The sequence below is a fragment of the Bombus impatiens genome, unplaced genomic scaffold (genome assembly GCF_000188095.3).
Source record: "Bombus impatiens unplaced genomic scaffold, BIMP_2.2 scf_0102, whole genome shotgun sequence".
Classification (NCBI taxonomy): domain Eukaryota; kingdom Metazoa; phylum Arthropoda; class Insecta; order Hymenoptera; family Apidae; genus Bombus; species Bombus impatiens.
Window position 1 is genome coordinate 5,156,272 of NT_176521.1, and position 15,286 is coordinate 5,171,557.

General features: G+C 36.4%; 2 protein-coding genes across 7 annotated transcripts in view; one reads left to right on the plus strand and one right to left on the minus strand.

The window, feature by feature from the left end:
• Positions 1-12,079, minus strand: part of LOC100742537 — a 118,602-nt gene extending 106,523 nt beyond the window's left edge. The window contains exon 1 of the mRNA XM_003486202.4: positions 11,477-12,079. Coding sequence (XP_003486250.1) covers positions 11,477-11,537 — 61 coding nt within the window. The 5' untranslated portion in view covers positions 11,538-12,079. The remainder of the gene's footprint in view (positions 1-11,476) is intronic.
• Positions 1-15,286, plus strand: part of LOC100747795 (RING finger protein 17) — a 310,925-nt gene that overhangs the window by 286,495 nt on the left and 9,144 nt on the right. For all 6 annotated transcript variants that reach the window (XM_012394893.3, XM_012394892.3, XM_033318610.1 and 3 more), the window contains one exon: positions 13,944-14,168. In XM_012394893.3, coding sequence (XP_012250316.1) covers positions 13,944-14,168 — 225 coding nt within the window. The remainder of the gene's footprint in view (positions 1-13,943; positions 14,169-15,286) is intronic.

The window sequence follows — 15,286 nt, forward strand, 5'->3', positions numbered from 1 at the left end:
TTGTAATTTCATAGAGGATTTTTAACCAGCTAAACACATACGATGTATACCGAATAAATTTTCTTGTAAAGAGTTTCATAAAGAACGAATACACATACATGTGTATATATATATATATGAATATATAAAAAAAAGTTTTACACTAGGAAAAATTTGTTCCTCATACACGTAAAGTAATAATTCGTGCAGTCTAGTGCGTTTATCGTTGCATTTACGACGACTGGTAGCATCGACAAGCAATTTTCGATAGCATTTTCTCATTTTCACGTTTAATGCTTCATTTCACACGATTGTCAGTATCGTTTATATCTTTATCTCTGTTGCCATGTGCAATATTCATCGTATATTTTCTAAACTGTAAACAAGTCTGGCAATACTGTCGTAAAGGCAATTACGAATATACTTTTTCCTTTCAAATAAATATTTCGAACATTGTGTGACATTATAAAAGGACTATAAAAGAATATATTTGAAAACACGGGAAGATGTAAGTGCTGAATCGCAGATAAAAAAATATTACGACTGAAAAATATTAAAAATTGTTATTTCATAGCGACGCTAATTTTAACCAATTTTACCGATCTCTGTCAACTTGCTTAAGTTTAGGAAAAATGTGAAAATCGCCGTAGGCAAGATCCGGGCTATGGGCTACGGAATAATATACAGATGGTCGAAAACCTCTCACCCAAAATTGCTCAAACGAAGCTCGATCTTTAGTCACTGGATTATCCTCGTATTTGATCATTCACGATCCATTGAAATACGCTATACCTAAGTAAAAAAGTAATATATACGTAAGAAGAGCTTCGGAATATCGAAGCTCGACTATCATTGAATTATGAACGCAGAAGAGAATAATAAGCAGAAAATACTCGGATTTATTTAATTCTTTATTAAAATCACCGAGGATTTTGACTTAATCTATCGGTTAGAAATGATACTCGAAATGCAATTAGTCATGACAATTGAAGAATGTATCTAATGAAAGCCATTCCGAACCAACCAACAGTAATAATAGAGAGCTTTTCATTCCAAAAGCATATAAAATGGTGCAAAAAGTAATGCGCAACGGGAGAGACAATAAGCTTATGATCCTCTAAAAGAAAAAGAAAGAAAAAAGGAGAGAGTAGGAAGACAAGGGCATTCGAAAGGATGACTACAAAAGGGACACCCCGTATATGTCACGCAGGACGAAGTGCCATGTCTATGAATCGTCGCGGTTTGTTCACACGGGATATACACGAGTATCGGTTTGTCGGTGTATTCACGCGACTCGCGTACGACTCGTGGATTATGCGCCTATGCATTATTGTCACCGCTGATTTGGCCGCGCGACGTCGAAATGAAATTTACCGTGGCAGGCCTCGAACGACAACGAGTCACGCGTCGCACTCTCCAACAGATTTATTTGCTCCTGGACCAAAGGGGGAACCTAGCCAACGTTTCAAATAAATCGCGTAATATAACGTAAATCGACATTCTGCACGATGGCGTTCCAATTTTATGGATTTCCACTAAGTTCGTCCGAATACCGACGCGAAAGAGAAGGTAACAACGATGGTTTAACGATGGAAAGCTTTGCGTCTGTTGCTGCTGTTTGGAGAGTAAATGAGCTTTTATTTGATCTGCCCGGATTAGTTTTCCATATGGATCATAATGGCGTGGCATAGCAAGTTGAAGTAAAATTTTTGGATTTTCTCCATGGAAAAGAATTTCGACGTTGAACGAATTTATGTTCATTGATGGATTTCGTCTGACACGTTCTGCACATGGACAGTCTTGCACGAAACTTGTATCACGCCGTTTTATCGAATAGGATGATCGAATAATTTATGTTGTAAAATTCTGTTTCATTATTTTCCGTTTCATTAGGAAGCTATTGTTAATTAATAAACCAGGATATTGATTGATCATATAGACTGTCATAAATTGTTAGAATTCTTGCAAGTTTTACTCGTGCGTGCCTAACAATTTTATTTCATGCAGAATGGAAAAGAATTACAAGTAACAATTTTTATTATAATATCAAAATTCCAAATTTCTGTTTATCCGTATTTTGTAGAATTCTTCGAACTTCGCATAAACTTCGCGTAAACCTCAATCAAATTGCAATTAATTTCTTCAGATACAAAACCAAGGAAGATTCTAACATTATATCTGATTTTTCTTTTTCATATCTTACGTTTAAGAAAGACAGGTTTATTATCTTTTTACAGAAATACCTATATTTACGATATAGCCTTTATATCATCGTACAATTGTGAAATAGAAATGACATAAAAATTGTACGATCGAAGTCCTTCCTATTCTTGTTTCTCAATCTTTCTTTGCAAGAGTCCGTCTACACATTTTGCATTAATCAGGTGTTCCAGTAATCAAGATTTTATCAAATCATCTTTCTCGTACGAATTGTTAACGCATACCGACATTTCGCTACTTAAGGTCTGCGGTGCACTGCGTCATTCTACTTCGTACATTGACGTGACTGTGTCGCTTATCTTAATCCCGTTGATACGACTACCTTTTAACTAAATTCTGTCAAATAAATCTAAAGCTCAACTGATTAACGAACCATAACCCGTTATTTCTGAAACATCCTGTATGCCATATACCAGCGCCACAACTTTACATCAGGATCGCTTGCGTTTCGCCAACCATAATCTTAGACGAAGATTTTATAACAGCAATTTCCCGTGCAAAACCCTAACACGTATCCCTCGTTCGATACGCGGTTCTCGTTAACGCCGCTAATAAATCCCTCGCCGTGATATCAACACCGTGGAATTTCCTCGAATCTATCACGTCCTTGTATCGCTCCATCTTCTCGTTCGTGAACGCGTTTGAACGCACGGACGAATGATAAAACGTTGAAATGGATATCCAACCGCGTCGAGGTGAGCCTGTTTCCGGTCCGCCGGATTTTTCGTTCCCCGGCCACAATGGCCATCGAATAAAGAGATCAGACTCGTTGATTTTCATTGCGAAGGAATTGCGGTTGCACACATCGCGAAAATGTTTGCTCGAGAGGATGCTGTATCTTGGCCGATATTTTGTCTTTGTACGATATTTTGCCCATGTTTGGTTCACGAAAGAAACTTCGATCGTCGTTCGATCGTAAGTTGTTGTTTCGCTGCTGGCAAACAGGGAGAAACATTGATACGCGTTTCTTCTGCTTTTCCTCTCGTCTTTTCTTTTCTGTTGCCATTGCCTCTGCTGTGTCTGTCGGTAAGATGTTGGAAAAGCGACGATGGAAAGGATACAGTGAAAAGGAATAGAAGAAGAGGTATTCCTGTTATTTTGTGTTTTGGAGATTTCGAGTAATTTAATCGTAATCGCGTTTTTAGTATTTTTTCATTAAGTCTCGTGCAAAAATCTTGCATCGTTTCGATATATTAAACAATAGTAAAATCAAATATTGTTGAAATATAAATACAGAAAATAAATGTTGAAAATAACAAAAGGAAATCTTCGAAAGTTTCTTTGAACAGATTTCCTACGTACCTTGCTATCGACAGAAATGTCACAAAAAAAATTTTTTTTACGTTCAATGTGCCACACTTTGCATCGAATTTCGCTATTCGGAAGCATTGTTTTAGAAACAATTCAAATAAGCGGCACTGCGCTGAGATTAAATCACTGAGCCAACACTGACGTTCTCCTTATTGTTATTGCTGCTTCTTATCACGCCACAGATATTTGAGGAAATCGAGGAAATCGTGCCTAGAATACACGATTTCGAAAGCACGCTATATATCGATTGGTGTCTAACACAAACCAATGCAACATGATCCAATAAATGTTGCCGGTCTAGTGCGTTAAAATTATATAATGCAGTATTTTCAGCCAGTAACACAAATTATCAATTGTCTCTTATAAAATTATCTTCATCAAATTTTCAAAGTTACGAATTTTCTATTAACATGACATCACCAGAAAAAAAAAATTTGAAGTTACAAATTTTATATTTAGAACATGTGTAATTAATTATTTTTACTATTATTACGTCAGATATGAAATTTTACACTAAAGCTGTCGGAATAATTAAAATTACCAATTTATAGTTGTCCATAAAAATTTCATAGATTTGTAACGGTACAATTTCAAACATTCGAATGATTTTCTATGATATAAAAATGAAAGCTTGTTTTTCTCCTTTTATTTCGGTATCCTTCATATTCGTATTATACCTTAATTGTCGGCAGTTTTAGCATTAATTTTTTAGCCTCTCGTCAATAGCAAGTAGACCGTTCTCTACATGATGCCTTTTATAAATTGAAAAAAGGAAAAAAAATAAAAAATAAAGAAGAAAAGCAGAAGAGAAGAATTCATTCACAAGTTTTACATGTTATCGCCTTCATACACACGGTAATAAGTTCTAATTATAACGAGTCAAACACCAGTGCGGAAGTACGTACAGTGCTTTATACGATCTATAATGAGGCGTATTAAATGAGCACGATTTTGCCATTAAACCACCCCCTTCCCCTATATGTTACGTTTGCTTGAACCATCGTCAAGGTGTTGCGACATCATTAAATTTAATTGAAGAAATCGTTTTACAGCGGCTCCTTGTCTCTTTAAATTGCCTTGTGAACGATCGATCGTGATTCAGGAAATTTGTCCAAGTGTAAATGGCAAGAAATCGGCAGTGAACACGAGGATGCTTGAAAAGTGTGTTCGTTACACGTGGCATTTACACTCCGACGTTATCACGGATCAGAGATAAAAATTAAGCGCAAATGATGCTCGTTCGTTAGTAGTGGTTAGTTCTCGAGTGTCGAAAATGTTTAAGAGAAACGAGAGACGTTTTGATGAGATGAAGATTCAACTTATTACTTGATATTTCGAGCTTTAGATTTTGATTGGAAGCTACAAAAGCTACATTTAAATAAGATTTATCGATGTAACTTAGATATTTCTGAATTTTTGTCATTGATAGCGAACGGATGGAATAACAATTCTTTTTACCAAACTTCTACATTGGTTTTTATTAAACTTTTAAAATACGAAATTTTAAGATCTTCGTGTCTTCTATTAAAATATACAGCGTTATTCTTTGTCGTTTACTATTATCGACCTCTGTCAATTCTGTCACTTCGTACGTTCTGCCAATTCTTAGTAAAATATACTTCGTCGTTCACGAATTTCTTTTAGGAACAAAATCATTCCCAACTGTTAATTTCTTAGTATCTTCCATATAACAATATTTAGATAAATATTCACACAAATATTAATTTTTGCTAAAGTCTACAGCCCACACTAAAATCATTCACACCATCAATTTTATTTAAAATCCAAATCATTTTTTACTCTTTCCCACTGCTAGCTTCACATATGCTTCTATCAATCAAACTTTACAACATAATTCACCATCCTTTACCATTCTCTACTATCATCCTATGTTCCCATCACTTTCACCTAAAATGGCGATTTAAGATGATCCCATCGAGCGTAAACCTCTTTGGAGATCGGTCTGTTCGGAAATAAAGAAAGGAAGGAAGAAGACGATGGCGGAAATCGAACGGAGTTACGCCGTATAAGACGGCGATGGGCACTCGCGCGAGCTTACTACGTCTCTCCACTATAAGTATTTATCTACCGATCTTGCCGCATTCGAAATGCAAATTGGGCGGCGTCGCTTTCGCGAAGCGGCCCGCCACTCGAGCTAGCCGCGTTTTACCGCTTTATCGAGTTTTCAGAGTCACGCGCACACGGGCCAAGAACAAACGAGATATTTTCTCTTTCTTCGTTCAAGCGCCGATTGTCGATCGAACGATTCGAAAGGCGTTCCACTTGGAACCGTTTGCTCGGTCTAGATCGAGAAATAATTTTCATTCAAGGATCGCTCTCTCAGCCTCGCTCTCTTTACGCTGAACCAGACCGGAAAGCGTATAAATAACACCAAAGCGGAGCGTCCGCCCGCTTATCGTTCACAGTGTCCATCATAGCGATGCGTCGGCAAAAATCCCTATCTTTCGACCAAACTCGTCAAGATTTTGTCACCTTGCATATAACTAACATCCGACTCGCGGCCGAACTCATTTTTGCTGCAACTATCGTAACGTGAGAATTGAAAAAAGCTTTTATTTACTTAACAATGATTTAATTATTAATTTATAACATTTAAGCCATTGATTTATAGCATTTAAATAACTCATCTATAATATTTGAACTAGGATGCTTTATAGCGTTTTAATTTAATTGTATTACAATCAGGAAAATCGTTTGGTTTGGTAAAATAAACAAGAAAATGGAATATAAAAATTCGAAGATTCTCAATCTCTAAAGAAAAATGTAGAATTCGCCCGTAAAATGTAATTTCGGTTGACCGGCGAAAATTGCTCACGAAGACCACGGTATCTCAACCAGGCCATAAATGTGTATCGTGTCACGAACTTAACATATTCTCCATGATATATGATCCGTTTCACTATGATTTTCCCTCGAATAATTTTCTTCTAACATCGAACTATGTTTTATCTAGTAAAATCGCTTTCCCATATTCTCGTAAAAACGCGATCCCTCGTAGTTTGAGTACGTTTCTCAACTTTCAGCTGGTGATTTAAAAGTAGATAAAACGAAAATAAAAGATATTTAAATTCGATGTTCGCATTTAATAATTTGTCTACCTTGGAAATTATTTATTATTTAAAACGACGAAAATACCAGATTGATAAGCAAGTAATTAACCAAAGAAACTAATAGGTAGACAAAATTCAAAATTTACTTTGGCATTTGGTTGTTGGTGTGTTGTGGGAATACCTTGTTATTCAAAATTAAGCAATTACCGGATTAATAGACAGACTCTGTTAATAGACGCCCGGACAGACGCATCATTCGATCGCTTTAAACACGTTTATCCGAGGATAGCCATAAAAATACGTGATTTTCAGACGTAATGCTCCATGGGTATCGCTCTGTCAATTTATCATGCGAAAGATCGTCGAGTCATAGACGTTGCGCATAATGATGATGGATGCTTTTAGATTCGCGAAAAACGTTCCCCAGCGAGATTATCGATTGCATGGCTACAACCTCGTCTAGTCGAGATGTCCGAAAAATGTCGTTTTCCATGCGATATTTTTTAAATTTCGTTCCCATTTCCCGTTTAACGCACCTCGCACCTGTTCGTTTCCTTGCCCGATCGCGTGTGCACGAGCGCACCACTTTTCCACTGCTACATAAATCTTTCTGCATGGTTAAGTTCCTATCTGTTTTATCGAAAGCAATTGCTTTTTGTAACGAAATAATAGAAAGTAAACAAAATATTATGATACGATTTTTATTTTGTAAATAATATTGCTATATTATCTGACAGTTTTGGGTAGAACGTAATCCTTTAATGGGTTTTGGGGTTCGCGTTATTCATAGTCGAATTTATTCAATAATTTACTAAACGAGAAATAGATAATTATCTGTTTATTTTTCTTAAAACAGAAAATAACGAATCTCGTATTATGAATATTTCTAGATAGTTAAATTGTTATTTATTTCCCTATTAAAAAGAAAGATTAGATTATTTAGATAGATAGTTAAATTGTTATTTATTTCCCTATTAAAAAGAAAGATTAGATTATTTAGATTAGATTATTTTTTCATATCGAAATATTAGAAAATAGATAAAAGATTCTTAGTCAACGAGGATTTTTATTTCACCAATAAAATCGCTATGTTCTCCAAAAGTAAAGTTATAGAAATAGAATAGGCATTAAAATAGATAAAATAAGTAAAAGAATGGGATGCTATTACTTTAAATTTTTTAAAGTGAATGATAATAGAGCGTCATTTTTTTTTATATTTTTGATATCTATGTAATCCTTTGGAATTCCCCATTTTTAATAAGAATTAAATGCAAATTGGAAACAAGTTTGCCATCAATTTAATAGAATCAATATCTCAGCATTTTACGATTTAATTTATTATTTACCACGAATTTCGTTATTTGTTTATTATACTCAAAACACGCTATTCGAAAGCTTTTACACCTACAGACGCATAAATAAGTAAATATCGTTTTAAATGAAACGAACGTTTCCTCTAATCGCACATGTTTCATTTACGTTGAAGCAGATAAAAAGGAACAGCAAAAATACTAATTATCCGATAATAATCAATAAATAATAAAAATACAACATATTACGATTGGAAATTTTAACCAAAAACTTTACATCATAAAATTAAACAGAGAATTATATAAACATGGACGTGTTTCGACCAATGAAACTCTGTGATAAATTTACATTTGCAATCTCGTAACAAATTCATGGCTACACGAGTTACACGAGCATCTACGTATTGAATAATGATCTGAGTAACCAAGAACAACTTACTATTTATACGTGACATAGTATCGCAATTTAAAAAGCAATATTTTTGTGACTCTAATTCAATGGCTGTATGGAACTCGTTATAATATTTAATGGCTGTAACAAATCTCTACTCGGGTTACATTTCTTTAGTTGTATCTATAGAAAAATAAATTTGCATAGATATTCGCCTAATCATCGCGTAATTTACATTACAATGAAGAAGTCTGAAACGTCTGAAAGCAAAAAACTTGCAAACTTTCCATCTTCCATCCACTCGCGAATAATATTCCACGATACACGTCCGTAATCTCGATGTCACGTTTTTTCTTTCTTTTTTTCTTTCTACAATCACTTAATACGACTTACGACACGAAAAGAACGTTTAAAATAAGATCCTTTCCTTGGAACGTAACGATCCACGTAAATACGAACTCGTTTGAAGAACCATCGAGAAAGGTTGGGAAGATTGCATCAGCTCCAGCGATCCCAATGCTCCGTTGGTATTCGTGTCGTCGTCGGACAAACTGCTCGTCATTAATAATAGCCGTGGATACGTATACATTTGCACGATCAAGTGAGATCGCGTTTACATGGGCAAAGAAGGGCATGGGTGAATTAACGAGACTTCTGTCTTCGTTCGTTGGAACGCGTTCGCCCAGCTAAATCAACACGGATGGTTCAAACAGCCGATCTGTCGATCTCTCGATCGAGTATGCGCGATTAAGTATCATGAAATAAATTCCGGACCTCCTGGTTAATCGTCTCCGTGTTTTATACGGATCTCGATCAATCTAACGCTAATTAAACGTCAACGACGAGCCAACTGTTTGGTCTCTCTCTCTCTTTCTCTCTCTCTCTTTCTCTCTTTCTCAAAAGAGATCGTTGTCTCTTTCCTCATAAGAGACTGTCCTCTCTCTCTCTCTCTGTTTCTCTTCCTGTCTCTCTATCTCTCTCCTTCTCTGTGAGAAGGTGATCCAGGAGAAGATGGATATATCGACCACGAGTAAGAAGGCAAAGAGTGGCTGGTACGAAACTTGAATCGCGAGGCGAGGATGAACTTAATTTTCGTATCCAGCAAGATCTTGCCACGACCTCCTCCACCCGTTTCGCCTCCTTCGGGGACTCCCTTTGACTGTTTACGTAGTATAATTAACGCTCCGCACCGCGAATACGTTAAAGTGGATTCTCTGCGGCTGATTCAGCAGGGCAAACGAGATTGCAGCGGCCCCTTCTCTCTCTCACACACTTTCTCTCTCTCTCTCTCTCTCTTTCCTTGTCACATTTTCGTTGCTGGAAAACGAAACAAGGAAGATGGACGAAGACGAAAGCGATAATAATTGTACTTTGTACTTTGTACAATTCTTAGCGTAGTTTGTTGTTTGATATATGATCGGGAGGATCATAATTTTTGTGTTTAAGTTCGGAAGAAAGAAATAAATCTTTCGAGCTACTAAAGTCGTTGTTGTTCTTTTAGAGCTGCAGGTCCTGCGATCACAACACCAAACTTCAAGCTACGAAATATTGCGCTTCAGAGTCGAATATCCAACATCCAACATCGAGCTTCGAATTTCAAACTAGACATTCGAGACCATCGCGTCGATATAGAAAGAAAGTCACACATTTTTTCGCTATAAGAAAACATCGTACGAGGTGAACCAAATCGAAAATTTCCCCTGTTCCAATCGACGCGTTCACATCACTTTCCATCATCAACACCTAACTCCGCTCATTTACACGAGCACTCGAGTCACCTGCTTCGAGAACGATCCGCAGCTCCTCGTTCCTCGTTAGAAGGGGAATGGTAATTGATTTTTCGCGGTTTACGTGTCGGAGGAACGATCATAGCGTAGTTGTGGGCGCGAAATTAATCGACGAGTTCGGCATTGGCAAGAGGCTAAAAGGAATGGAGAAAGCGTGGCATTAGTTGTCCATATTAGGACTCGGCCATCGACTGTTTAACGCTCGTGAGAATTTGTTACATATCAGGCTTAGAAATAGGTCTATGCGGCCGTTTACTGTGCGGCGAGGCAGAAGGCAATCAGAATGCCGGGCTCCGGAGACAATGGACTTGCATCACTAATATTTCGCGGTACTTTCCTTTCTCGAAGCGCAACTCCGCCACGCGTAATTTCTACCTCGAGACGCTTGAATTTACGCGAGAAATTTCTTCTTTGAATTTTCCTCCGTTCGTTCAGTGTCTGTAATGTTTTAATCACTTCGATTACTTCACACTATATGACATTATGTTTTAATATCCAGGGGAATTTTATAGATGATGGAACAAATACGGTAGGATCTTGATTATTCGAACTAATATCATGGATTTCATAAATGTTTCCGACTGCATTTGTTTTACTTTCCTATTTCAATTTCCATGGCATACAGTGTTGTAACTCTGCTTCGCTTATTCTCGTTTTCTAATCCTTCTGTTTAAACAGAGAATATTACGCCAGGTATATCAGATGCTGTATTTAGTCGAAACAAGAAACACCATTTGAAATGTATGCTGCAGAAATTGTTCGTGCAATATCTGATAAGCCAGACAATATAATAATATTTATACAATACAGAGAAGAACATTTATTAGTATTATTAAATAAAATTATGTATTAATTATGACACAATAAGGAGGTTGCCTGTGGTTATTACTTGCAACATCGTTTTAAACATCAGATATAACACCTCACATTTATATAAATTTAATTTAATAAGTTCACATAAAATTAATGAAGAGCACTAATCATCCACAATAGGAACGAGAGATATCATTAGCCGATAAAAAAAAGATAGGTATCTTTCACATTCGCACATTTTCTACAAAATAAATAAAATATGAATCGATTATCCTCCTAATTATCGAATTCAACGTTTTCTTAAAAATTCTCATTTACATTATGACGAATTGCTATTTGCCAATAAACGAATCGAAAGCTAAATTATAGTAGACTGTATATCGTAAGAAATATGTGGCTTCAATAATTGCAAGGGTAATACTTTCGTAACTCGTCGCATATCGTCAGTGGCATCTAACGCTAGAACACGAAACGACGTAAAGTCGTTGACATTCACACCGCTATCAACACTATCAGATAACATTACTCATGAAACTGTCCAACACATAAACCACCAAGAAACATCGAGAATCATCATCATGAAAAGAGACTCACCGATAAGCAACAAAAGGAACGCGATGTATCCCAGCGCGCAGAGGTTGTCGAACACCCGCATGGTACTTCCGGTTTGCTCTTGGTCCCCAAAACCCTCCAACAGGCTCTAGAAACTAAGACCCAACGGTTCGACGAGGAACCAACCTCATCCTCAACACCGTCAACAAGAGTCACAGGAAACAACCGATCACGAATAATGAAACACGGAACACGAGGCCGACAACGGAGTCAACGATGGTAACCGGTCCTCGAGACATGAAAGACTGGGGAAAGGCGCGTTTGTTCGGTCGTTGGTTCGACGTTAAGCACCGACACACTATGACCACCTCTTCTGTTCCTTTACTCCCTGCCATTCCGATCTGTGCCGCTCTCCCTTCACGACAGATAAGTCTTCTCCCTTCACGGATCATCCTCTAGAAAGTCGCTCGAACGACCTTCTAGTTCACGGCGAAACGACGGCACGACGCCGATGTCATCGTAGTTGATATTCTGGTCCCATCCGGAGGCGAACCAGGGCTTGTCGTTAACGAAGGTTAACAGTTATGGATCCTTCGATCTTTACAGCTACGATTAATCTTTTAAGACGTCTCTCGGTTTCGTGCAGAAACTCGAACGACTATAGTAGAATTCCATTTATCTGAATTAGTCGGCAGACTGACAGTTTATGTAATTGCAGTTCATATATAATCGGAGCTCACCAATTATTCTCACTGCCCGTTACTTTTCATTCGCATAATAGGAGCTCACGTGTCAGCATAAGCGAATTCAAGCAGCAAAAGTTAATTGACCATTATCTTAAATTTCGTACAGATAAATGAAGTTCTACTGTGCCGAGGAAATTAATGGACGTTACTTCTACTGCGATCTTCGAAGCATATTTCGACTCTTGCACTCTCATTTTAGCAAACAATTCTCGTAATACCTTAAGGATACGTATAACGTAAAATTATATGGAGAAATCATGCATACCAATAATGAATTTTCCGGATTTTTAACAAACTTGAGATATCTTTCACTTCTAGAAAACCACAAATTTGTCGAAAGCGACTGAAGGTATGCAAAAAAGTTAGCCCTCTGTAGTTGTTTAACGTCGTCTATAACTGTGACACGGACAAGAATTTAAATCGCCTATTTTTATTTTTAGAAACGTTTGGTGGTTTTGCAAGTTTCGTCAGATTTATATAAAAAATCTGACACGAAATCACAAACGAATACTATGTTAAATACGTTCGGACTTTCAGACGCTGAAAGTCGAATTTATCGATATTAATAATCCTGTTACATGTAACACTTAAAATGCGAAATTTATATTTGAATGTGAATCGACTGGAAATTCTACTCTTCAATAGAAGAAGCTAACACAATTTATCTTTAAGAGTGTCATTCTTGTACATACTCCAGACGTCTAAAATTAAAAAATTCTCAGCATCAGCGTACTCGAGCACCGTTTCACTCGGTAGTCATTGCTAAAGACGCCTCGATTTCTTAAGATGCGACCCGAACGACCGGTCGAATATCAATCAGCGTATTGCATCAGCTTCCTCTGGTTACGTGTAATTTCACGTGAACGTCTTATGAAGCGATTTCTCTATTTTTATTTCGACTATCATCGAACGTTCACCGGGACATGACGTTTTATTGAATTCCTCGCTATGATCCGGTGACAGTGGTCCATTTAAATCGTAGAGTTCTCTGTATTGGCATATCTCAGACATTAGCTTCAGCCTTTGCCGACATGCCAGATGCTGACATACTCGAAACCTTTAATACCGTCGAATTTAATGGCAAGGTTTTGGTCATTTTTACGGCAGTCGGTTTATCGAGGATCTTCATCATAGTGGTTCAGTGAGAAAAATTCTTAAGGAAGACATTTTCAAGCTGGAACTTGGTCTCGATGTTGGCACTTGGCCTGGATTTTGAAACTTGGTCTCGATGTTGGAACTTTGATGTCCGATTTGTACGGTTCCTTCTTTGTAAGAGTTTGACGATTCACGGTGATGTTTTTCGGCAATGAAGGTCTTTCGCTTTCGATTCGCGGACCTTAAATCTACTCTTTGCTCGAACCTTAATGTCGAAGGACGTGTACGTGGAGAATTATTCATGGTTCGCTTATCACCGAAAGCATTTCGTTTAACAACGAAACTCATCGAACAGTCAGTGTGATAAGGCTAGGAAGAAACGTATCGAAAGAAAGAAAGAAACCTGGATTTAGTATCTGATTAAATTAAGACACTGATTTTTAACGTTTGATGTTTGACGAATTGAAATTCTTGAAATTTCCTTTCACAATCGCAATATTGGAAAAGAAAATTGTATAATATAGATTGATTGAAAGAAAATTTGTGAGTGGATTAATACAGGTCATTAGGTTGATTCTTGGTGGAATAATTTCTATTCCGTACATACATTTCCTTTTCCAATATAACGTTAACATTGATTTTTACGTATTTTTGCGTTTGCATTTCAGAAACTGATGTCTGTATCCTCCACCTCGATAGAAGAAATACAGAACATCGCCAGTATAAAGGCGACCGTGACACAGCATTTCGCCTATTTGCATGGTGTTCTTCAAAATACAGAGCAACAGATCATTGATGCGTTAGAGGAGTATACAAATTTGCAGAACAAGAATATCAACGAGATTTTCACGCAGCTGAAGAAGTACGAAGAACGACTTCAATCTGCCATTCTGGTAAGTACCCGATTTGAAACTTTTACATGCACTACTTAATCCTTTCGTAGTGTTTATAATTTATTCATTAATTAAACAATATTTGTTTTCGGTGAAACTGGTCTCAAAATTTAGTACAGTCGATCTTCTTTGCTAAACCATCCGAAGAAATGTGTTTCTATTATTAATTATTAATAAAAAATAATCTCTCTTACAGGCTAAAAAAAGGTTGGTCCTGAATGAATTGAGGAAAATGTTTTAGAATTATCAAAAATTTCGAATTTTCTTTTTTTCTTTTGCAATTTAAGGATTTGTGAAGTTACCTATTTTAATGCAAAAATATATTTCTTTTTAGCATCTCAGTATTAGTATAGTAGTGAAAAATGTCTGGCTAAACGTTTTCTTTGCTTGTTTTTTTCTTTTTTAAGAAGCAGATACCGAACAAATTTTAATTGATTTATGGTAAAACTAAACTAAAATTGATCTATATACATTTGTTAGAAGTAATAATGAATGAAATGTAAAGTATTCCTCCGTTTTCTCATTTTCAACATCTAAATTATTTTGTTACTATGTTACAATCTCTTGTTTGTTTGTATGTTCATGTGTTGTTCAGTAAATCAGTAACGAGCCTTTTTATCACAAATATTCGAATTTATCGTGTAATTTATAATATATGTGTTATAAATCATGTTATATATAAATCATGTATTTATACGATACGTTAAACGATTTATCAAATATTCAAATTTCAATTTGCTACAAGTATCTCCTATTTTTCAGTTTAGAATCGACATCACGTTTCACGTGCTCTATTTCGTTGACTAAATTATATCTACATATGTTTTTAAACAAAGCATTATTGCATCCACAATTTCAACTTGATTGGTATAATTATTAGGTCCGCGGGGAAGTTTTATCGCTTTTATTCACCCAATGTTTGACCTGTACGCAACAAACGAGAATACCTGCACTCGTAACGAGATTTTCCTCGATTAGTCGATAGAGTTTCGGCTACGAAATTTTTGTAATATAAGCGAAAATCGTTAAAAATGTTCCCCGCGACGTTTTTCGAGAATTTTCTAGGACAAAAATATGATATTTATAATAATAAAATTGTAGGCACAAAGTTCTTTTTT